Source organism: Pelodiscus sinensis, chromosome 23 (assembly GCF_052426305.1).
Source record: "Pelodiscus sinensis isolate ZL-2025 chromosome 23, ASM5242630v1, whole genome shotgun sequence".
Lineage (NCBI taxonomy): Eukaryota > Metazoa > Chordata > Testudines > Trionychidae > Pelodiscus > Pelodiscus sinensis.
In genome coordinates this window covers 16,218,243-16,241,000 of record NC_143074.1, presented here as the reverse complement: position 1 = coordinate 16,241,000, position 22,758 = coordinate 16,218,243, and the positions used below count along the sequence as shown (strand labels likewise).

The window sequence follows — 22,758 nt, the reverse complement described above, 5'->3', positions numbered from 1 at the left end:
CAGGTCCCAAGAGATCTTTAATTTCTAGGATGCAAGGTCGGAAATCCAGGAAGCAATAGCATGTTCGAAAGGTAACAGTGAGGTATGGAATGCCTTCCTGAACTGCGCTCTCATCTTTACCCAGCCAGCTGAGAACGTGAACCCAACCAGTGTTTTTTACAGGGACGAACAAGCACAGGCATCGAGTTTTTTCTCCTTACTTCAAGTGAATTACCAGCCTGCCCTGGATCTTGGTCTCAGTGTATATGTCACCACCACGTAAAGCTCTGGTCAGGCAAATCTTTCAATCTAACTCTTAGTTGCAATTCTCAAATCAGAATCGCTTACTGAATGAACGTCCAGTTTACTAAAATGTTTCCGTCATTTCAGATCATTTTGGGGATATGGGCTGTACTATGTATATCTACACAGAAACCCACGCAAGAATGTGTTATTGGAAAAAGGAAGAGTTTTATTAGGAAAAATAGACCAGAGGTTGTGTTTCACAGGAAGCTGGGCTTTCCCTGAGAGAAATTACTGTTTGCTTCTCATGTATACAAAAGTATTACTGATACCTACACAGGTCCCATTGGATAAGACTCCACAATCGATTTCGACCAGCCAGAATGACACTCTGTAATGCCTCACGATTACATCAGCAATGACCTTATTCGTGCAGTTCTTGATACAGAAAATTTTGTTTGAAGCTTTTCCCACTGACCCAGATGCCAGGTATAGAGCTGTGTGACCTTCACACATTCCCTACAATGATAAACCCTGTGGCCCCTGGCAGTCAGTGGAACACCTCAGATCCAGGTTGGATTCTGCACTCGTCGATGTTTCTGATCTATCAGAGTTGGCAAGGATGGAGAGACTCCCAGCTCCTGGTACGAGCAGACAGAGCACTAACGTACCTTCCCAGTAGCTGTCCTACGTATACCCTCAAAGGGAAGTACAAAACCCACTGATGTGGGATCAGATGTTGCTGTTTGTAAGTGCAGGGAGGGAAGGGAAATTAAAACAATCTAATGTCCAAGAGAAAAAAAAAAAAAAAAAAAGCAAGTGAAATCCCAACTAGCTCCGCTCTGACCAGAAACACTGCCCCAGTAAATGCTGTCCATGCATGTTGCCTGGGTGAGGTAATGGGCCAACATCCCCACAGTGACATCTTGACAAGTGCCTGTCACCCAGCGCTGCAGAAACATGGTCTTTAGTGCCTGTAGAGCACTTAGCACAACTACTAGCCCCACATCCGGCACCATGTGTCTAGTTGGCATCTTCCCGACAGCCTGGTCATGATTCCATACCAAGAAACAAAAGTCCCAGGCAGCCTCATGCTGGCCGCTCAATGTGTCACACATAGTCCAAGATTTCTGTTTCCATTTCATTCTCACTCCCATCAGAAGGCTTGAAGTCCTCCTCTTCATCCTCCTCTTCCTCTCCAGAGTCGTATGTCAGCTGTTCCTTGCCATCTTCAGTGTTTGACGTACGTGAAAACAGAGCTTAGTGAGAAAGAGGAAAAAAGAAACAAAGTCAACACTACTGCCCTCCTCGCTAAAACCACCAAGGTGTTTGCAGAGAAGAGTCACAGAGCCAGCCAGAAGATGGAAAAAGTGTAGATCTTAGTTAACAGTCAGGCACCTTAATTAAACCAAATCAAAAATCAAACAAATTCTACCAGCCAGTGCCAGGAATTCTAACAGGAGGTTTTGCATGTAAAGCGATCCTGCATCTCATTCTCACTGAAACTAACCTATAGGGGTATGTCTACACTACAAAGTTAATTCGAACTAACAAACGTTAGTTCGAATTAACATTGATAGGTGCTACACAGGCAAACCACTAGTTCAAACTTAATTCGAACTAGCGGAGCGCTTAATTCGAACTCGGTAAACCTCATTCTACAAGGACTAATGCCTAGTTCGAATTAAGTAGTTCGAATTAAGGGATGTGTAGCCACTTAATTCGAACTAGTGGGAGGCTAGCCCTCCCCAGCTTTCCCTGGTGGCCACTCTGGGCACCACCAGGGAAACTCTTCTGCCCCCCTCCCGGCCCCGGAGCCCTTAAAGGGGCATGGTCTGGCTACAGTGCCCGTGCCAGGTGCAAGCCTGCCAGCACCCAGCCAGCAGACCCTGCACCTGGCAAGGCACGAGCCAGCCACCTGCTGCCACCCAGCCCTCCGCCTCTTCCCAGGACCAGGCTGGTGGCTCCCAGGAGCCTGCCCGGGGCAGCAAGAGGCGGGTGCCCGCCTGGTCTAGTGCGGACACTGTGGACCTCATCCACGACCTCCGCACTAGGCACAGGAAAGTGGCCGTCTAGAGCAGGATAGCTTCCAGCCTGGCCACCCAGGAGCAGGTGTGCATGAAAATCAAGGTGGTCCAGTGAGAATATTGGAATAAATTGCCAAGGGAGGTGGTGGAATCTCCCTCTCTGGAGATATTTAAGAACAGGTTGGATAGACATCTCTCAGGGATGGTGTAGACGGAGCTTGGTCCTGCCTTGAGGGCGGGGGGCTGGACTCGATGACCTCTCGAGGTCCCTTCCAGTCCTATTATTCTATGATTCTTTGATTCTATGAGACCCCTGACCCTGAGCCATGAGCTTAGAACGGCCGTACTGGGTCAGACCAAAGGTCCATCTAGCCCAGTAACCTGTCTGCCGACAGCGGCCAACACCAGCTATCCCGGAGGGGATGAACCGAAGACAATGACCAAGCCATTTGTCTCGTGCCATCCATCTCCAGCCTTCCAAAACAGAGGCCAGGGACACCATTTCTATCCCCTGGCTAATAGCACTCCATGGACCCAGCCTCCATGAATTTATCTAACTTCTCTTTAAACTCTGTTCTAGTTCTAGCCTTCACAGCCTCCTGCAGCAAGGAGTTCCACAGGTTGACTATTTGCTTTGTGAAGAAGAACTACCGTACTTTCTGTTATTAGTTTGAAGCCTGCTACCCATTCACTTCATTTGGTGTCCTCTAGTCCTTCTATTATGGGAACTAATGAAGAACTTTTCTTTGCGCACCCTCTCCACACCACTCATGCTTTTATAGACTTCTATCATATGCCCCCTCAGTCTCCTCTTTTCTAAGCTGAAAAGTCCCAGACTCTTTAGCCTCTCTTCATATGGGACCTGTTTCAAACCCCTGATCATTTTAGTTGCCCTCCCCTCTCCCAGCCTCTCTCTTCCCCTCTCCCACCTCCTTTTCCCAGTCTCCCCGAGTTTTGTTAAATAAAGAGAGTTTCTATTTTTGAACACACATGTCCTTTATTTTGTACATCAAGAAGGGGGGCTAGGGAGGGGTAAGAGGAAGGAGGTGAGGGAGGAATGGGGTACGAGCCCCCGATGAGGAGGACTGGGGTGGCTCTGCGGGCTCCTCTCCTGCAGCCTCCCGATTGACATCCCCCCCCCGGATGGCAGCCTGTGGCAAGTGCAGCCGGGCTGATGGCCGAGTGCTGTGATGTGCTGAGTGTGGGCATTCAGGGCACTCCAGGACAGGACTGCTTTGCTGTCCCTCATCGAGTTAGACAAGCGAGCGGAGAACCCCTGAGAACTGTCTGTCCCGGATGGAGGTCGGGACCCTTTAAGCACAGCCCTCGGCTAGCCTGAGACAGCAGCTCCACGCTCTAAGTCCTAATCTGATGCCCTGCCGGCACTGCTTCCGGCCATCCTTAACCTCGGTTCAGGGTCCACTCAATGTGTACATGCTAGTTCGAATTAGCAAAATGCTAATTCGAACTAGTTTTTAGGTCTAGATGCGCTAATTCGAATTAGCTTAGTTCGAATTAACTAATTCGAATTAAGTTAGTTTGAATTAGTGCTGTAGTGTAGACATACCCCTAATTCCTTGGGCTTTTGACTTGGCCCAGGACCATGACATGAGACTTTTCTTTCCTGCCCTTGCTCTATTGCAGTAAGTTATTAATTCATCACATTAATGAACAGATCCTGATGCCATCAATTTGAACCAGTATAAAAACACGAGCAAGAGTATCTAGAACAAAGACATTTAAAACCTAGACATGATGCCATTGTGAAGGTGAACCTGGGAGTTCTTACCTGCAACTATTTCATGCCCACATGCCTCCATTCACTTTGCTGGGCTAAAATGGCAAAATCTAGTTCCCTTTTCCCAGTCCTACAGAGTGTTACATCTTTTTCCAATGGCTTAACAAGAGCTGTGTAGGAGCAGGTGTTCTGCAAATATCCACGTTGATGACATGAAATTGCATAGCATGAAAATGGAAAGGGATCTGGGAGTCATAGTGGATCAAAAGCTAAATATGAGTCAAAGTGTGACACTTAAAAAAAAAGAAGCAAACATCTTTCGGGGCTGTATTAGCAGGAGTGCTGTAAGCAAGACACGAGAAGTCCTTCTTCTGCTCTACTCGTTGACTGGGCCTCAGCTCATGGGCGGTGGTGAAGGCCCAGCTGGGAAAGGGAAGCCATAGCCCCACCCCTTCTGCCTGAAGCCACATCCCCTCCCTGTCCACCAAGCCTCTTTAACAACCTCCCTGTCCACCAAGCCCCGCCCAACCCTAGACAAGAGCCAGTGCTGCTGTCTTCCCTGGCTGACGGGGACCCAGGCTTCCGCAATGTGGCCCCAGCCCCTCCTGGGCAGCTGGGCAATGTAGGCCGTTTTGGGAAGGCAATGCCTTCCCTTGCCTATGTTACTTGCCATCCATGACTCAGCTGGAGTATTGAGTCCAGTTCTGGGCACCACATTTCAGGAAAAATGTGGAGAAATTGGAGAAAGTCCAGAGAAGAGCGACAAAAAGTATTAAAGGTCTAGAAAACATGAGCTATGACGGAAGACTGAAAAAACTGGGTTTGTTTAAGTCTGAAAAAGTGAAGACTGAGAGGGAACATAATAATTTTCTAGCATCCAAGAGGTTATTACAAGGAGGAAGACGAAACATTGTTTTTCTTAACCTCTGAACATAGGAGAAGACTCAATGGGCTTAAATTGCAACAAAGGCTGATTAGGTTGGACATAAGCAAAAACTTCCTGTCAGGGCAGTTAATTGCCAAGGGAGGTTGTAAAATCTTCATCATTAGAGATTTTAAAAAGCAGGTTAGACACATACCTGCCAGGGATGATCTACATTAGGGGACTCAAGCCAGTCCCAGACGGATACTCTGCACAATCCAGCCCGGGACTTCTTGTGAGTGTGGGGGGAGACTTGTATATTACCGGCCGCTTAGCCCTGCCCCTTTCTGCTCCCACCCCCCATTGGCACCCCATTCTCTGAGCACGTGGCTTTGGGGATTATCAGGAGGGACTGGGATGCACAACTACTGCCACTGTGCAGCGCCAACACTCCCCCCCCCACAAAGCTGCATGGTCAGGAAACAGTGCTGTAGGGATTGTGTGTGAGAGGATAGGACGATGGCAGGAGGGGACAGAGATTGGGGGGGTGAGTAATGGAACCTGCCTCCCTCCCCCAGGCCCACTGGGAATACCAGACTGGACTTCACAATTGCTCCAGCTGGGACTGGCCTGCAGGCTGGGAGATTGAGACCCCTGGTCTAGATGGTGCTCATTCCTGCCATGAGTGCAGGGGATGGGACCAGATGAGCTCTCGAGGTCCCTTTCAGTCTATGATTCTATTTTAACATTTCATCTGAAGAACCATGGGGCCTAGCAGCACCTACATCTAACCAGCCAGACCAAGTCACCTGGCACAAGAGAAGAGGCCCCAAAAACATGCCCCATCGGGTCTGGAAATGTTTTTTTCTAACATACCCTCCGCTGCTCAAATTCCAGAACCATCCTTACCGGGTCGCGTGGACCTGATGATCTGCTTAATCATCAGAGACATGGTATCCCTCAAATCATCGTTGGTCTTTTGAAGACACCACCCATCCCGTTCTGTGCATTCTGTCTCCATGCCGTCATTCCGATGGATGATTTTCTGTAAGCTAAAGAGTGGGTAAGAAAAGAATCAGCCTCCTGCAATCAGATCTAAATCTTTCCTATGCCATCAAACGTCACGTAGGACAAGAACAATTAACTGTGCTGCTTGCCTCAGTGGCCACATTGTTGTTTCTATAACTCAACTTCTTACAATGCTACATTGGTGGCTTATTACTTCACCCCCACCTGGAGGGTAAGAGGACTACGCTTCATCTGATCCCTGCCCTATGACCTAGGTGGCCCTAGCAGGAGTTTTCAGTCACTGGAAGGCCTGCAACCAGAAAAACCATTCAGGGCGGCAACAGATTAAGTAATGAAGTTTGTAGTACTTCCCTTCAAGGATCTCGTTGGCATGTTACAAGCACAAGACCTCATTCATACAGCTTGTTGCGACTCTTCCAAGAGAAAAGGCAGTTTCTAGAAAACTGACATTTTTCAGTGGAAAAATTAAATTTTGCTCAAGTTTTTCATTGTGAAAACAAAATCAAATATTTCATTTCAGGTTGGTTCAATCCAAATCGGGATATTTCATTTTGTTCAAATGACCCAAAACATTTCGTTTCCAACTTTGTTTTGATTGTTTTAAGGATTTAGACATTAAAAAACCCCAACATTTTTCAGAATATTTTGTTCTGTGAAAAATTTAAATTGTTCAACATTTTGTCCTAGAGTGAGATGAAAATACAAGCTACATATTGGAATTGCCCACATGGCAAAAATACCAAATTTCACTCCGCTCTACTTGCCAGCCGCTTATAAGGTAAGAGAGTTAATCTCAATGCTCAGAAAGAAAGACTGAGGCAAAAATGGATTAAGTCACTCACGCTGAAGATAGGGAGGTGGGGTAGGTTCTGGAGTGGCCTAGGGGTGCTGGGGTTGTGGGTTCAAGCCCCACCCACCTGGGGCTTGGTGTGTCCCCACAGCCAGCACCAATTGCCCCATTAGGAAGGCAGGATAAGGGACACCCTGAAAGTAGGCAGGTGGGGTGGATACCGGAGTGGCCTAGGGGATAGGGCATTGGCCTGGAGACATGGGGTCGAGTCATGTCCACCTCAGGAGTGTCCCCACAGCCAGCACCAGTTTCCTCAGGGATGGAGCTGGCTCTCTCAGTGGGAAGGCAGGATAAGGGACGCCCTGAAGGTATGACTTTGTTGCAGAACCAGTACGAGTCCCAAGCCTGTGCTTCAATCATTAGACCTTTTTCTCTCCAGTAGATTTCTCTGGCTGTGCTATGTTCTACATGCCTATAGAACCTCAGCTATCTCCAGCCTATCTCTCTGTAACATTATAAGCAGTTTATGAATGCAGAGGAGAATGATAAGACTGTAAATTAGGGCTGTCAATTGTCATGCGTCAATGCCTATGATTTTTTAACGTGTTAATTGCAGGTGTTAATGCTGCGTTTCCCCTTTGAAGTGCCACTGTGGTGCTTCAGAGGAGCAGCGCAACGCGGAGTCTGGGATCAGCTGGGGAGTCCCCAGCTGACTTCGGGCTCCACTGCCCCTTTGAAACGTGCAGAGGCGGTATTTCAAAGAAGCAACTGCCTCACAGCTGAGCCAGGAATCACCTGCCGCTGCCCCTTTAAAACGCGCCGTCTCCACGCGTGTTTCAAATGGGCAGCCCTGGAGCCCAGGGTCAGCTGGGGACTCTAGCCGATCGCAGGCTGTATGCAGCACTGCCCCGTTGAAATACTGCGGCATCATTTCAAAGGGGAGATGTGTGCAATTAATCGTAATTAAATTTTTTAATCGCTTGACAGCCCTACTGTAAATTAAATGCTTTTCTAAATGTGATGGCTACTTATTGTTACATTAAGCATCTGTAGTGTATATTTGTAAACCTATATGGGTGTAAGTGTACATGAAAATCCAAACTAAAGTAGCAATAGATTTCCCTAGAATTATGTAAATTTGTTTTTCCTTCTGCAGGTTAAATATTTCATCAATGGGAGTAACTTACTCCTGTTGTAGTCAATAATTTTCCAATTGATTTCAGTGAACTGGGATCAGGGACAAAACACCTAAGAAAGTATATTTTGGTAGCTCATACTACCAAATAAAGTCTGTCCATTGAGAAATAGGAAATTGCCTAAATATCAGGGTCGAGGAGAAAGACGGCGGTAGGGCTCAAATGGTGGAGTTTGCGATTAACCATCTGCAAAATCACCCTTGGTCAAAAGATTCAGCAAATCAGGTGCAGTACCTGTCCACGTTCAAGTCACAGAGCTGATAGAACATCTGTCGATACGGAGGCAGATCTCCTTCATGGAAGATATAGATAGAGTCCTAGGAGGAGGGAAAGAAAGAGATTCAATGGGCATTTCAAATCATTTCCACACCCAAGACATGGGCAACAATATCGCATGACCACAGATTAGAGCTCCTTCCATAAGAACTTTTTCAGGAGCCAGAATTTCCTCTGCATGAGTTCAGTTCCAAGGCAGGAAGAGTGAGAGAGAGCATGTGAGCCTGGTGCAGGAGAGTAAGAATGTAAATACTGATCAAAACAGTAAACCAGCTAACCTATTAAAATTATATTGTTTTACCTGTTAACCACTGGTGGGGGGAGGGCAACCAGGGGAGTCTTACTGGGGCTGTGGGTTGGGATCCAGGCCGCGGCTGCCTCAGTGTGGATGCTGAGTCTGGGGCCACTGGAGTCTGGAGCCACTGCAATGCGGCTAGGGCTGGATCCTGCCTGTCCCTGCTGGGGCTGCTGCAGCATGGCCACGGTTAGGATCCCACATGCCGCCCTGACCTGGTTCCCGCCAGCTGACTCTATGCGGCTGGCAGTCCAATTAACCAGTTACCAAATAAGCATTCTGGTCAGTCTAATGCTTACTGGGTATCTAGTTAACCTTTTACATCCTACAGGAGTGCACAAAGCCAGAGTCTGGATGTAACAGAATTGCACTGCAATCTCCTGGCCACAGCAACCAGAACACACACAGCAAATATCTGTGGAGAAAACCATTCACAGCCATTGAACAGTTACCCGACCACCCACAATTTATTTCAAAGCAGTGTGTGTGGAAGGGAGGGCAATTGCCCTTACAGGAAAATGGAGCATGGTGAAATATAGACTTATCCATGTTTCCTCATTTCCTTTGCCTTACTGGAGTCTTCAGACCAATCTGAAAATACACCATAATGGCCTTACGGCTTTGCATTCCACAATCTGCTCCCTGAAATGCAATGTAAATCACACTCAAGGCAAGGGCTGCATGCATGATCTTCCAGACTTAGAAAAGAAATTCACAATATCAGCAAACTTTGCAGTGGTATGGATGATTACTCACTTTCCAGGTAAACCCAGTCTACCATAAGGATAGCTAGACATGGCAGGAGAGGCAATATCTTTTACTGGACCAACTTCTCTTGGGGAGAAAGACAAGCTTTCAGGCTTACACAGTGCTTTTCTTAGCTAGTCACTTGCTGCTCCAAATAAAATCTGTATCTATATCAATAGCCACAGTCCATCTAGATCAACGTTGCCTCCAAAAGAGTGACAAAAGACAACAGTTACCCTACCTATGATACCATTGCACGCTCTTGGGAGGACAGAGTAATACCTACTTTAAGTTTGTATTTGCTGGAGGCAGGTTTTTTTGCACTGGATGTACTGGATGTGTCCAGCCCCTGCTTTAGGTCCTGCACACTGACTGTGTGACTTACTGAAAGACATAAAGGAAGAAGATTTCTGAACTGCAGGCTACTTTGCACTTCACAACATAGGACAGGATTTTAGCTGCTTTTCTGATTCAATTCAACTTTGTTGGCACCAGAAAAATAGTCAGCATACAAATGTCAGTGTAAAGGTTCATTCTTCATTCCATCTACCTTGTTTTGGGCAGCTGTATTGGCAGACAGGCCATTTCTTGGCCTCATTCAACTAGACTTCTAACTTCTGATCTACCAACTACTGTCCATCAGTCAGACATCACTTAAGATATACTCAATGGGCAACATGTCCACAGGTTTTAATTGGACACACACATCGCGATCGGAGACAGCAAGAGGAAACCCCAATAATCAACTGAATTAAGTTGCATTATAATCTATTCACCCACTAACAGCAACAAAAGGACGAAATGAAAGAGGCCAGGTTAAGCTGTACAGCTTTCTCAACCCTTCACCTGTTCTGCATACCTGCTTTTTTGATAGTGATGGGCAGACTGTAATTGTACGTGCTGCGTTTTGCTTTCACGGGCATGTCAGTAGAGGCATAACCTGGAGGCCAAGAAAGAAAACAGACTTTGAACAGAGACCAGCATCCCATAGAATATTACATCTTTTACAACAGGGGGTGTTGGACTGAGGCTTGAAAGAAGGGCCAAACACTGTGTTGATTTTGGTGGAACAGGGAAGAGAAAGATCAAGGAAATTAAGTTGTTTAACATAACAAGGTGGGAAGATGTGCCTTGTCACGGTCTTACGACATAGTCATTTGACATCAATTTCACCCTTTGCACAATGCAGGGGGATTTAGTAGTTTGTGAAGAGCTCTCAGATCCCTGGAGGATAGGTGCTATCATTATTGTATCGAAACACACATACGAAGAGAGACTTACATTTACATCCCACTTCTAAAACTATGGCAAGCAATGAATGGAACTAAAGTTCCAAAACGCAATATAATGAAGTGTTCTGTACAAAAACAACATGGAGTCCTGTGGCACTTCAGCGACTAAAGATTTATTAGAGCATAAGCTGTTGTGGATAAAACTCACTTCATCAGATGAATTGGAGTGGAAGTTACAGAAGCAGGGGAAGAAGTTTTTTGTGTTAATTAAACTAATCAGGTCAGGGTGGAAGTGTGTCATTCACAGCTTTTGGTGTGGAGCACCACATTCAACTTAAATAAGCCAAGCAAATTAGTAAAAATACCTCCTCCCCAATATGTTACAATGGCATAAACCAAAAACTTGTGCAATAGCATTAGCTAAAAAAATCTTAAATGTGTTGTCTGTAGCATCTGACTGGGCACAGAGGGACCTTTTTTTAAGGGGGAATAAGGACAGATAACAGCCAGACACATTCTTGAATTCACAACACACATTCCTCCATTCTGCACAAGACTCATGTGCTTTTCCAGCTGGTGGCACTAAATCTTTTGTTGCTTTGGGGGAGGAAGGAAGATTGTTTGGTTTTGTTTTTAAGGAAACTTTTTCTCTAGCATTAGTTGGCCCAATGGACAAGGCATCCTTGTAACAGTCACCTAATTTCTCCCTTCTGGAAGTGGAAGAAATAACAAAGAAACAGACCCTTACTTAGGTAGCATCTGAAATAAGGATGTTAAGGACTAGTCAACTACCCGATAAGCAGAAGAGCTGCAGAGACAGACTGACTGGGAGGCACAGGGAGTCTGTCGTGTTTGGGCCATTTTACCGTATTTAATTCCACAGCGAATTCTGAAGTCCAGGACTTGATAAATCTTTGCTTCGGGATGTTTCCTAGGGTCATACCCAAACCGAACCCACAGACTTCGCCAAGGACCAGTGAGCTACACAGAGGATGAGTGGTTACCGGAGACAGAACAGAGATTCAGAATATTAATGAGTACTACAATGTTTCCCCTAACTATTTATTTTATAGATTCTCCCTCCTTCTTCCTCCCCTTTCAACACACACATTTAACACCTAACCTTGGGCAAAGAAAGGCGACATGCTGCAAATATCTGTCATTTCAGAAAAGCAGCCCTAAGCTCACAGCAGATTTTTTGTGGAGGGCTCCTGCAAGCATTACTAGATGGACAGTCGATTGGACCATTTGTTACAATAACTTCAAGGCAGACCAGCACCAAAAGAAGCACAAAGCCACTGTATCACTCACTGCTTTAACTGGCAACCATGTGTGGGTTCCATTTGGAAGCAAGGTTTTCATCCTCCCTCCCAAAAAGAATCAAACCCCCTACTTCAGGATATTTAACGCAAAGCTTTGGGTACAGACAAAATCTGAACTGTAGCTGACTAGGATTTATCCATAGACATCCAGCTGGCCATCCCATCCCTTTGCCTCCAAGCCTGCTTCAGATAAGAATAAACTGCACAGCAGATCTATAAAGAAACTCACCATATAATAGGCCAAGTACGGTAGGAGAAGTTTAAGCTTGTCCGGATGGACACTGATATTGGCCTTCACAGCATTCCGAGACCAGATGGGACGAATCTCAAACAGCTAAAGAAATATACAAAGTGGAGAAACTTAAAAAACAACAAAAAGTCTTGCAGCAGCTTAGAATAAGGGTTAGTAATGCCACTTTCAATTTCCTAATGGGAACCTACTTTTTATTATAGCCTCTGGCCCAGACTAAAGGCTGTCAGCAACATTTGTACAGTGCTGCAGGATAGCAATTGAGAGAAAAGTACAAATAAGCCTTATTTAAGGGATGTTGGCACGGTGAGGGAGCAAGCTCGCCTTTCATATCTGAAGAGACAGGCTCAAATTTTGACTTGGGTAGCATATGAAATGAACGGTGACCTCACCTTAGTCCCTAGGGCAGGGGTATAGAAATTATATGGAAGGCTGGGGGAGGCAGTGCCTCTCCAGCCAGGTGTGGCCAGAGCCCTGCCTCCTATCCAACCCCCCCACTTCCGTGGGACCCCTGGCCTCCTATCAACCCTCCCCTCTGCTCTTCAGCCTCTAACTACTCCCCCCTCCTATCCAACCCACCCTGCTTCCCATCTTCTGACCACCCCCGGACCCTTCAGCCATTATCCAACTCAGCTCTCAGCTCCCTGACCACCCGCCAGGACCCTATGCCTCCTATCCAACCCCAACCCCAGCTCCCTGCGCTCTGACCATCCTCCCCAGAACCTTCAACCCCCAATCTAATCTCCCCACCTCTCACCCCTTGCCCATCACCTCAGGACCCATTCCCCGCCTCCTGACTGCATTGGCAGGAGCATCGGGGCCAGTGGCGCGACAACTGTGCCACCAATGCGCTGGGGGAGCGGAGGCTGCTGAGGAGGGAGGGGCTGGAGCTCAATATCCCTACATGCCACGCAGCCTGGGCATTGGGCTGGCTCCCGCCTGGCAAGGCTGTCCTGTCCCCACTCCCCTGATTGGCCTGTGGGCCACAGTTTGCTCCCCCTTCCCCCCGCCTCCTGTGAATTGTCTCATCAAGAAAAACCACACCAGAAATTCAGTAAAATAGATGGGCTCTGCTAGAGAATAGCTGTCAGGCTCAGACAAACTGCAAGATATTTTTTCACAATATACGCCCGCATTAAAAGGATACTACAAGTGGGGTTTGAGACACATGGCATCCACTGCCTTCAACGGAGTTGCTCCTGGACAAATGTTTAGCCCATAAATCTCACACTATGAACACTCAATTCTCAAAGTTTAAAATACACAGGGCAGTGGAAGGTGATAACAGATGCATCAGTGGGCAGCTCAGTTTTCAAGTAATTTAGGATAACTATAGTTTCTCCTGGATGGCAAAAGCCATGCCCTATCCTTCTGTGTATTTACTTTTGCCTCCAACCGAATTTTCATAAAACCATGAAGAACCCTAGAACTCTTGGCAAAGAGAATTATGTGTGTCCGGGGAGGTTCCCATATTTCTACAGCATCATACACTTCAAGATTTCAAAGAACTTGGCAAACATTCAATATTACACCCACGTACGTCTGTGTTATCCTTCCCATTTTACAAATCAAGAAACAGAGGGGGATAAAACACAGACAAAATTATACCGCAAATAAGGCAGAAACAGAAAGAAATAGAAAGCTATGAGTCCTGGCTTTCAGTTTCCCGCTCTAATTATCAGCTGTTTCATTCATTTATAATACGGCACCTTGATCAGTCTTTAGAATCTTTGTGGAAGCCTGTAAATAATGTGAACTATAAATATATAAAATAATCCTTGTAAATAGCAGTTTTCCAGAGAGCAAAAGAAGTTACTAAGGCAGCGTAAGAAGTTTCTCCCCCACACTGTGCACTGTAGTTGCTTTTGGCCCTGTCCCCTTGTGGCGTAGTGGGGGTGCTGTCTGCTCTGTATCCCGGGGCCCCCCCATGTAGTGATTTGTGATTCCCACTGACTCGCCACATGTTGTGATGTAGTGTCAGTACCTTGCTGGTTGCTATGCTTGGGCAGTGGGCTGTGGAGGACCCACACTGGCAGTTGGTTGTCTGTAAGCACGGCCCAGCAAAAGGGGCCTCAGGACAGTGGCCAAACTGTTTCCACTTGTTAAGGGAAGAGACGGGCCAAAGGAAGTGTGTGCTGCGGGAAGGGTCAGTCTTGGGCTGGAACCATGAGGGAGACAGACTGAGGTTGTTGGGGCTGGGGCTAGGGGTGACAGACCCCTAACCCAAGGGGTATGAAACATCCTGGCCCCGAATCCTGTAATCACACCACGTCTATGCTGTGCTGTATCCTGGAGAAGCAATAAAACCCCTCTACTCTACTGCTGGCGGAATCTGTTCTTGCTGCTACAGGGATGCAGGAACTGGGGAACCCCAACTGCGTCGTTACACCCCTCCACCAAGATTTGGCCTATACTAGGGATGTTAGATATCGATTAATTGAAGAGTCGAGTAACCGCATACATTTCTATCGGTTACTCGACTATTCCAGTGAATGCCAGCCCCACTCCTAGGGAACCCCTTGTCACCCTGTACTGCTGCCTCTGTAGGCGGAAGCCAGTCCATGAGGAGAGCCAATTTAAAAACCAGCAGAGGCAGCAGCACGGGGGGAGGGGAAGGAGGACGGCAGTACCATGGAGCCAGTGCTGGGAGGAACCAGCTTTTATGCTGGCTCCCCAGGTGCACCAGCTTCTTCTCCCCCCTCCTTGTGTGTAGGGGGAAATGCATGTAGTCGACAAGATTATCGGTTAATCGGGTAGATGACTACTCATCAACATCCCTAGCCTGTACCTTTCTCAGCTCTTCCTCCACTTTTTTATCCACAGGATTGGTGCACATTTTCTTCCAAGTCTGCACTGCAGGCTCTAGCGGCTTGGTTGGGACGTCCTCATCATCGAAGTTCACAAAGATGGCATTGTGTGGTCGACGGGCCCTGCTGAGGCCAATCAGGTTCTCACAAGACACCTGGGGATTGCTGTAGCCTTCCCTAAGAAGCAGTGCAAAGTGTCAGTCATACTTTCTTCCTCCTCATCTTTTACACTTAGTGGCCTCTACTGAAACATGTAGAAATTCAGATTATTTTCCAGTCTCAGGAAATGTGGTGGTGGGGAATTAAATTAGATAGAACAGAGGATTTCTGAACTAGCCGTCTGCCTCTCAAGATTTAGGGTAAGAAGATATTTGGGTCCCAAGTAAACAAGAATTTAGGTAGGCTAGATAAAGTCACCATTAAAGACTCACTTATGGAGCAGTCCTGAGTGAAAAAGTTGGAGAATCACTTTTCCAATGAGGAAATTGTGACCCACGTCCAATACTCTGAACAAAGCTTCCATGTACTGATTTTTCCCTAAAACAAACTTCATACCAGTAGTCCCCAAACTTCTAAGAGTCATGTTCTCCTTACCCGTCTACTCTCTCCCACCTTCTCCCTGAAGCCAGAAGCAGGCCGCAGTCCAGGGGGTGAGGTGTGGGGCAAATAGGGTAAGGGGGCAGAGGCTGGGGCCAGGAACAGAGCTACAACCAGCAGATAAGGCTGGGGGTGGGAATGGAGCTGCAGCAGGGTCCGTGACATGGAGGCTGGGGGAGAGGCCAGAGGTGGGGCCAAGAGCTGGGAACAGGACCAGAGCAGAGTTGGGGATGGGATGGGGGCTGGTTAGCACTCTCCCCCACCCCCATGGGGCCTGACACAGGCCCACTGCACCCCTCAAACATTTCTCCTTGCTCCCCTAGGGAGGTGCACCCCATAGTTTGAGGATTGAAAATCCTGATTGACTAACTGGTAAGGCAGAAGCCTCCAAAGGCAGGCTTAGCTTTCATAGGTACCTATTCTAAGTTCCCTTTGCTACAGTCACCGAGTGTACAGGGACATACAAGGAATTGAGGCAAGGAAGAAGTTAAAAATTAAATCTTGGAGTCATATTATATTATTTGCACTTTTTTGCTCAAATGAAGGACAACAGTGAGAAAAATAAAGATGTTTCTCGTGGGAGACATCACAGATTTCCTTTTTTTTTTAAATGGCAAAACAAACAGTTTGCTTCTGTTAATTTGTTCTGGTGAATGCCAGCTTGGCAACACATGGCATGTATATTTGCACTCTCCAACCTCCAAGCCACTACAAATACATGGAACCCTGTCAAAAGGCCTAGTTTTATAATTATCACATAGTGTCCAACTCCCATGCCTAGGTGTGGGGGAAGTGGGAATTTTGCCTCTTATGTTTAGATGCAACAGAACTTCAAACCAAAGCTTCACAGGGGAGACCCTCCAATGGTGCTTGATTAAATGAAACATAAGAACATAAGAATGGCCATAATAGGTAGAACCAAAGATCCATCTAGCCCAGTATCCTGTCTTCCTAACAGTGGCCAGTGCCAGATGCCCCTGAGGGAGTGAACGGAACAGATAATCATCATGTGATCCCTCTTCTCTCATTCATTTCCAACCTCTGACAAACTGAAGCTAGGGACACCATTCCTACCCATCCTGGCCAATAGCCGTTGATGGACCTAACCTCCATGAATTTATGTAGCTCTTTTTTTAAAATGCTGTTAAAGTCCTGGTCTTCACAATATCCTCTGGCAAGGAGTTCCACAGGTTGTTTGTGCGCTGTGTAAAGAAAAACTTCCTTCTGTTTGTTTTAAATCTGCTACCTATTAATTTAATTTGGTAACCCTTCGTTCTTATGCTTAAGCTTTCATGTAGCTAGTCAAATGGGGTTTCTCAGGTCATCTGCCAAGATTTTTACAGAGGGAAACAGAAAGTAGCTGCCAAATAGTCTCCAACTGCATCTCAGCAGTGGCAGAAGAATGGAAACTTAAAACAAAATTTAAACGATGTATTTTGTTGTAGACTTAGTTTGGGTTTAAAGTGGACAAAAGGCTTTTAGGGAAGAGAATACAAGGCATGGAAAAGGGAAACACAGGGTGACATCACAAATCTTTATGGCTCTGAAGGGAAAACCTATATGAAGTGCCCATCTGGCATTCTTCAGTGTAGCAGAGTTCCTCACACTCATCTATGAGGTAGGGAAATGCTATTAGGAACTGAAGACACAGACAAGTGATTTGCCCAGATCTCATAGGTTGTCTGTGCCACGCTGAGAAATGAACCCAGGTCTCTGGAGTCTTAATCCACAACCTTGACTATGAGGCGATCATTCCTTTTTCACAAATCCTTGAATTTCTACAAGCTGGAAGTCCTCTGGCACAAAGAGATTTGAAATCATATTCACACATTTCCAGTAAGAACCGTATTTACACACAGTTCTTTGGGATACTGCAGACTATTTTTGATGTATGTTTTGAGACTGCCTGAATGCAACATGAGGTGAAAACGTAGGCTATCCTACCAGGCTGTAGCTCCCAAAACATGATCCCATCAATGGCTTTCTCTTCCACATTGCAAGGTTTCTCCATAGGGCCCCTTTGTTCAATCCCAGTAGGTTTGTGCAGGAATACTTCCCCGCCATATACTTTTGACTCATTTTTTTCCTCCGCCATTCCCCACAAGGGCAATTTTTTCCCCCCAAAATCAAGGGAAGTCCACTAAACTCAACCCAGAAACAACTTAAAAGGCCACAAGACCCAACTAAGCAACCCCTTATCTCCACTCTTGTAAGACCTATTGTGTGTAAGTGTCTGCAACTATTATTCCAGTTATTTCAGAAAAAGAATAAGAAACAAAGAAGTGACTTGCCCAAGACCAGAAGCTTGCTAGTGACAGAGCTCTTGACTCTCAGACTTTCATAACCCATGCCACCTTATAAGTATTTTTGTCCAGATTGTATTGTATTGAAACAAACAAAGCTAACACAGAAAGAGACATATAACAAAGGCATGGATTGGTTACAGCAGTTTGCCTTAGTATGGTATTTGACTCCCCCGCTGACCCTGGCTGCCATGTAGCGCTGTCACTTTGAAATGCCACAGAGAGCACGGGACCAGCAGGGGACTACTTGAGTCCCTCGCTGGCCCTGTGCTCCCCGTAGCGCTTTTGCCTTTGAAGTGTAGCAACAGCCCTGGAGCTGTTGCTACACTTCAAAAGTGGAGGCGCCCTTATCGATTAATTGACTATTTGCATCAACTATTTGATTAGCCAATTAATTGAAATTTTACATCCCTATTTTAAAATGCTGCTCTGAAAAAGCATAGATTCCACATTAAAAATGTGTGTGTGTGTGCTCACATTTCAATCATACAGACAGACCGTAGCAAAGAAACAAAAGAAAAGCATCCTATGTTTTCGTCATGATCACTGCTGGATATGAACTATATGACTCCAAGTTCATCCAACCGCATCAATTTTTCTTAGAGATCATTCTGAAAAATCCTTTAATACTGAGCTATGTTAGTCATAATACAAGAGCCTTCTTCAGGTAATGAAGAAGGGGATCTCCAGTGAACTTGAAAATTCAGATTTTATAAGTGATATGCTGGCTCAGTAAAAGATTTCCATTATTGGTTCATTCAAGAGACAATATAAAAAGAAAAGGCACTCACCGGTGTTGTACATCTGGCCGATAGAAATAGTCTATAGGGGTATCCAGACGCGAAAAAATAGGTGGAGGGATGTAGAGGGGTAATTCCCTATTGAAGAATTCCTCCTTTTCTGGTTTGAGGAGCAAGACCTTGTCGTACATAGAGATTTGTTTGCTATCAGGGCCAGAATGCATTGCCAGGTACTGGAAATCAGACATTCCTATGAGGAAGGAAAAGTCAAGATAAAAAGGTGTGTATCAGAGACAATAGCATTCTGCATTATACCCAGTTGTCCTTTCCTCAGAAACCCACTCAAGGATGAGACTGTCTCTTGCCCTGAGTTAGATGGGCTCGGTATTCATGCACACTGTGAAGCAACACCATGGTCCTTTGTCTTGCATTCATAAAAACACTCTGAAAGCCCTATCCTATTTCCCTATCTTAAACACCTGCCAAACAATCAAGTAAATGTTAAAAACAATTCATTACTGCCCATGAAAAGATTATTTTTGCCCCTCCTCCTGCACAGACACATCCATTGTAGAACATGTTTATTTACAGCATAACCTAACACAACAGCAGAGAAGACAATGCATTATTAAGTCACAATACAGAAGAAGGATTGTATCATGTCCATCTCACATAAAATTCCCTACATACAGGTTCACTTTTTCCACCCAAAAAGCTAGTCCCTATTCCTCACACAGGCAGATCAAATTACTACCTTGAAATTTGTAAACAGTGGAGACAACCCCAAGAACTTCCATTTCAAACTTGATTTCCTCTTGGGTTTCTCCTTCAGCTTCCAACCGTTTCCTTCTGATCTTCCGCTTTACCTTAAAGAGCATGGATGAAGTAGGGAAGCGGTTGGCACACACAGGATGGCAGTAGGGATCCTTGGGACGGAAGTACAACTCCAGTCTTTTGCCAGGGTCAGCATAGATCTAAATTACCAAAAGCACCATCACTTTTCATCATCAAATTTGTCCCCTCCCACACCAAAAAACACAGAATTTTCCTTTACACCATGCTTCCCAAATCCACCACCATGCCAAAGCACTACCTCTATTTCCAATGACCATTGCCCTCTTTCCATGGGGCATCAGCCCCACAGCCAGTCTTTTTACCACAGAGAACCATAGCTTCTCACACTCTTATTTAGGCCATTTCTCTCCAACTACAATCTCTCTAATGCCTTTAGCTGTGCGCCTCTCTGATCCAAACATGCAGCTTACAGGGTCACCCGCTGCAAGAGAGCTCAACGAACTGGATCACCCGCTTTTACTCACAACTCTAGATCCGCTTTCCAGACTCCCCACCATGCTCCCCTTCATCCCCCCTCTACTGCCGCCCCCACCCCCCAAAGTTAACATCTCCAAAGCCTTCTCTCTCCCAGGATAACCCTCAGCCTGCTTCCCATTGAGGTCCCTTTCACTAGGGCACCTCCCACCCTCTGAGCTCTGCCAGGTCCTTCCCGCCATAACCCAGGGGACTCTCCGACCAAGCACTCGCTGTTCCCAGCCCCATCACCCAGCACAACCGGGCCCTGGGACTCCTGGGACACCCCCCCCCCGGGAAGCCCTAAGATCCCCCCCAGGGGACCCCTTACCCAGGACACCCACCTACCGGCCTGCAACCAGCCAGCAAAGCCCTTTCCACCCGAGCACCCTTTGCCCGTTACCCGGGGCTCGCACGTCCCCTCCCCCCCCGGGCCGCCCCCTTACCCGGGACACCCCCTCTTCTCCTCCCAGAGTCCGCAGCATGTTGCCCACGTCGCGCACCACCCCCGGATACTCCACGCACACCAGCCGCGAGCCGCGGGCCAGCTCCAGCACGGCCGAGCCCTGCTCCCCACCGCCCCCGGCCGCCATCTTGCCCCCGGCCCGGCCGCCCCTCCACCGCCTGCTTCTGCCCCCCCCCCCAGTCCGTTCCCCAATGCGCTCCCCTCCCGGCGCAGCACCAAGGTTCCGGGAAAGAATGGTTCCGACCAACCTGCCCTCCAGCCAGACTGCGAGGGGACAGCGCCCCCTGGAGCAGCCTGTTCTATGGCTTCTAGCCTCTTCGAGGCCTTTGTGGCTCTAACAAGGCCTGGCAGCCCCCTCACTTCCCCTGAGTCCAGAACCCCAACAGCTGTTGTGGGACCTCCTGCTCCAGCTGCTAGACCAGAGATGGGCAAACTAGGCTAGTGAGTGGGCCGCATGAGTGGCCCTCCTTCATCTCAGTGGGCTGCAACATTGTCATAACCAGGACAGTCTCCCAGGGTAGGATAGTTTTGCTAACTGCATTTAGGGTATGTTTACACTAGACCCCTAGTTCGAACTAGGGAGGCTAACGTAGGCATTCGAAGTTGCAAATGAAGCCTGGGATTTAAATATCCCGGGCTTTATTTGCATCTTCCCATTTTTAAATCCCCCAGTCCGAACTAACTGCCCGCGGCTACAAGCAGCAGTCAAACGTTAACTCGAACTAAGTTAACTGTTATACCTCGTGGAATGGGTATAACAGTTAACTCAAACTAAGGACTTAGTTCGAGTTAACGTTTGAGTGCCGTGTGTAGCCATGGGCAGTTAGTTCGGACTAGGGGGATTTAAAAATGGCGCCTGGACGGGAAGATGCAAATAAAGCCCGGGATATTTAAATACCAGGCTTCATTTGCAACTTCGAATGCCTACATTAGCCTCCCTAGTTCGAACTAGGGGGCTAGTGTAGACATACCCCTACACACTTAGGCTACGTCTAGACTGGCCCCCTTCTCCGGAAGAGGCATGCAAAGCAGGCAAGTCAGAATAGGGAAATCCGTGGGGGATTTAAATATCCCCCGCGGGATTTAAATAAACATGGCCGTCGCTTGGGGAATAGCCGGAAAAGAGCGTCTAGACTGGCGCGATCCTCCGGAATAAAGCCCTTTTCCGGAGGATCTCTTATTCCTACTTTCAATAAGAGGATCTCTTATTCCTACTTGCAATAACTGGGGGATTGCAATAAGAGGATCTCTTATTCCACGAGGTGTACCGGTAGTTCGGAATAGGAATCCTAGTCCGAACTACCTAGTTCAAGCCCCGTGTAGCCGCGCTGCACGGGGTTCGAACCAGCGGGGTTTTAAAAATGGTGGCTCCCCGCTTATGCAAATGAAGCCCGGGAAATTCAAATCCCGGGCTTCATTTGCAAGTGAGGTATGCCTACATTACCCCGCTAGTTCGAACTAGCAGGGTAGTGTAGACATACCCTAGGTGCTTTTCTACAGAACTGCTACTTAGCCAGTTGGTCCCCAGCCTGTAACAATGCTTGGGATTCTTCCGTCCCAAGTGCAGGACTCTACACTTGGCTTTGTTGAACCTTATCTGATTTCTTGTGGCCCAATCCTCCAATTTGTCTAAGTCACTCTGGACTCTATCCCTTCCCTCCAGCGTGTCTACCTCTCCCCCTAGCTTAGTATCATCTGCAAGCTTGCTGAGGGTGCAATCCATCCCCTCATCCAGGTCATTAATAAAGATGTTGAACAAAACTAGTCCAAGAAACGAACCTTGGGGCACTCCACTAGAAACCGACCGCCATCCTGACATCAAGCTGTTGATCACTACTCACTGGGCCCGACATTCCAGCCAGCTTTCTATCCATCTTACCGTCCATTTATCCAATCCATATTCCCTTAACTTGCTGGCAAGAACTAGCGGGGGTAATGTAGTCATCCGCACTTGCAAATGAAGCCCGGGATTTGAATTTCCCGGGCTTCATTTGCATGAAGCCGGCCGGCGCCATTTTTAAATGCCGGCTAGTTCGGACTCTGTGCCGCGCGGCTACACGCGGCATGGACTAGCTAGTTCGGATTAGGAAGCGTAATCCGAACTAGCTAGTCCGTGCCGCGTGTAGCCGCGTGGCACGGAGTCCGAACTAGCTGGCATTTAAAAATGGCGCCGGCCGGCTTCATGCAAATGAAGCCCGGGAAATTCAAATCCCGGGCTTCATTTGCAAGTGCGGATGACTACATTACCCCCGCTAGTTCGAACTAGCGGGATAGTGTAGACATACCCTGAGGGAGTCAAAGTCTGCTTTTCTGAAGTTCAAAGTGTTTATTTTACTACTTTCTTTTCTTCCTTTGGTCAGGATCCTGAAATCTACCATCTCGTGATCACTACTTCCCAGGTTGTCACCCACATCTACTTCCCCTATTAGCTCCTCCCTGTATGTGAGCAGCAGGTCAAGCTGCGCACGGCCTCTGGTCGGATCCTGCAGCACTTGTACCAAGAAGTTATCCCCAACATTCTCCAAAACTTCCTGGACTGTCTGTGTACTGC

General features: G+C 47.1%; 1 protein-coding gene across 1 annotated transcript; it reads right to left on the bottom strand.

The window, feature by feature from the left end:
* Positions 1 to 428: 428 nt before the first annotated feature.
* On the bottom strand, positions 429 to 20,370 carry GTF3C5 (general transcription factor IIIC subunit 5). The gene is made up of 11 exons (XM_075905808.2): positions 20,188 to 20,370; positions 19,188 to 19,407; positions 18,485 to 18,683; positions 14,775 to 14,970; positions 11,966 to 12,070; positions 11,281 to 11,395; positions 10,042 to 10,122; positions 9,469 to 9,566; positions 8,099 to 8,181; positions 5,759 to 5,901; positions 429 to 1,481 (listed from the first exon to the last, which is right to left on the bottom strand). Exons 1-11 carry the CDS (start codon positions 20,332 to 20,334, stop codon positions 1,333 to 1,335), a joined length of 1,536 nt encoding a protein of 511 aa, XP_075761923.1. The 5' UTR covers positions 20,335 to 20,370; the 3' UTR covers positions 429 to 1,332.
* Positions 20,371 to 22,758: the final 2,388 nt, after the last annotated feature.

Coding starts and splice junctions, on each gene's coding strand:
- GTF3C5 (XM_075905808.2), bottom strand. CDS start 20,334: ATGGCGGCCGGGGGCGGTGGGGAGCAGGGCTCGGCCGTGCTGGAGCTG. Junction 18,684..19,187: donor CACTGTTTACAAATTTCAAG/GTAGTAATTTGA, acceptor CCTTCCTCATAG/GAATGTCTGATTTCCAGTAC. Junction 11,396..11,965: donor CGTACTTGGCCTATTATATG/GTGAGTTTCTTT, acceptor TCCTCTGTGTAG/CTCACTGGTCCTTGGCGAAG.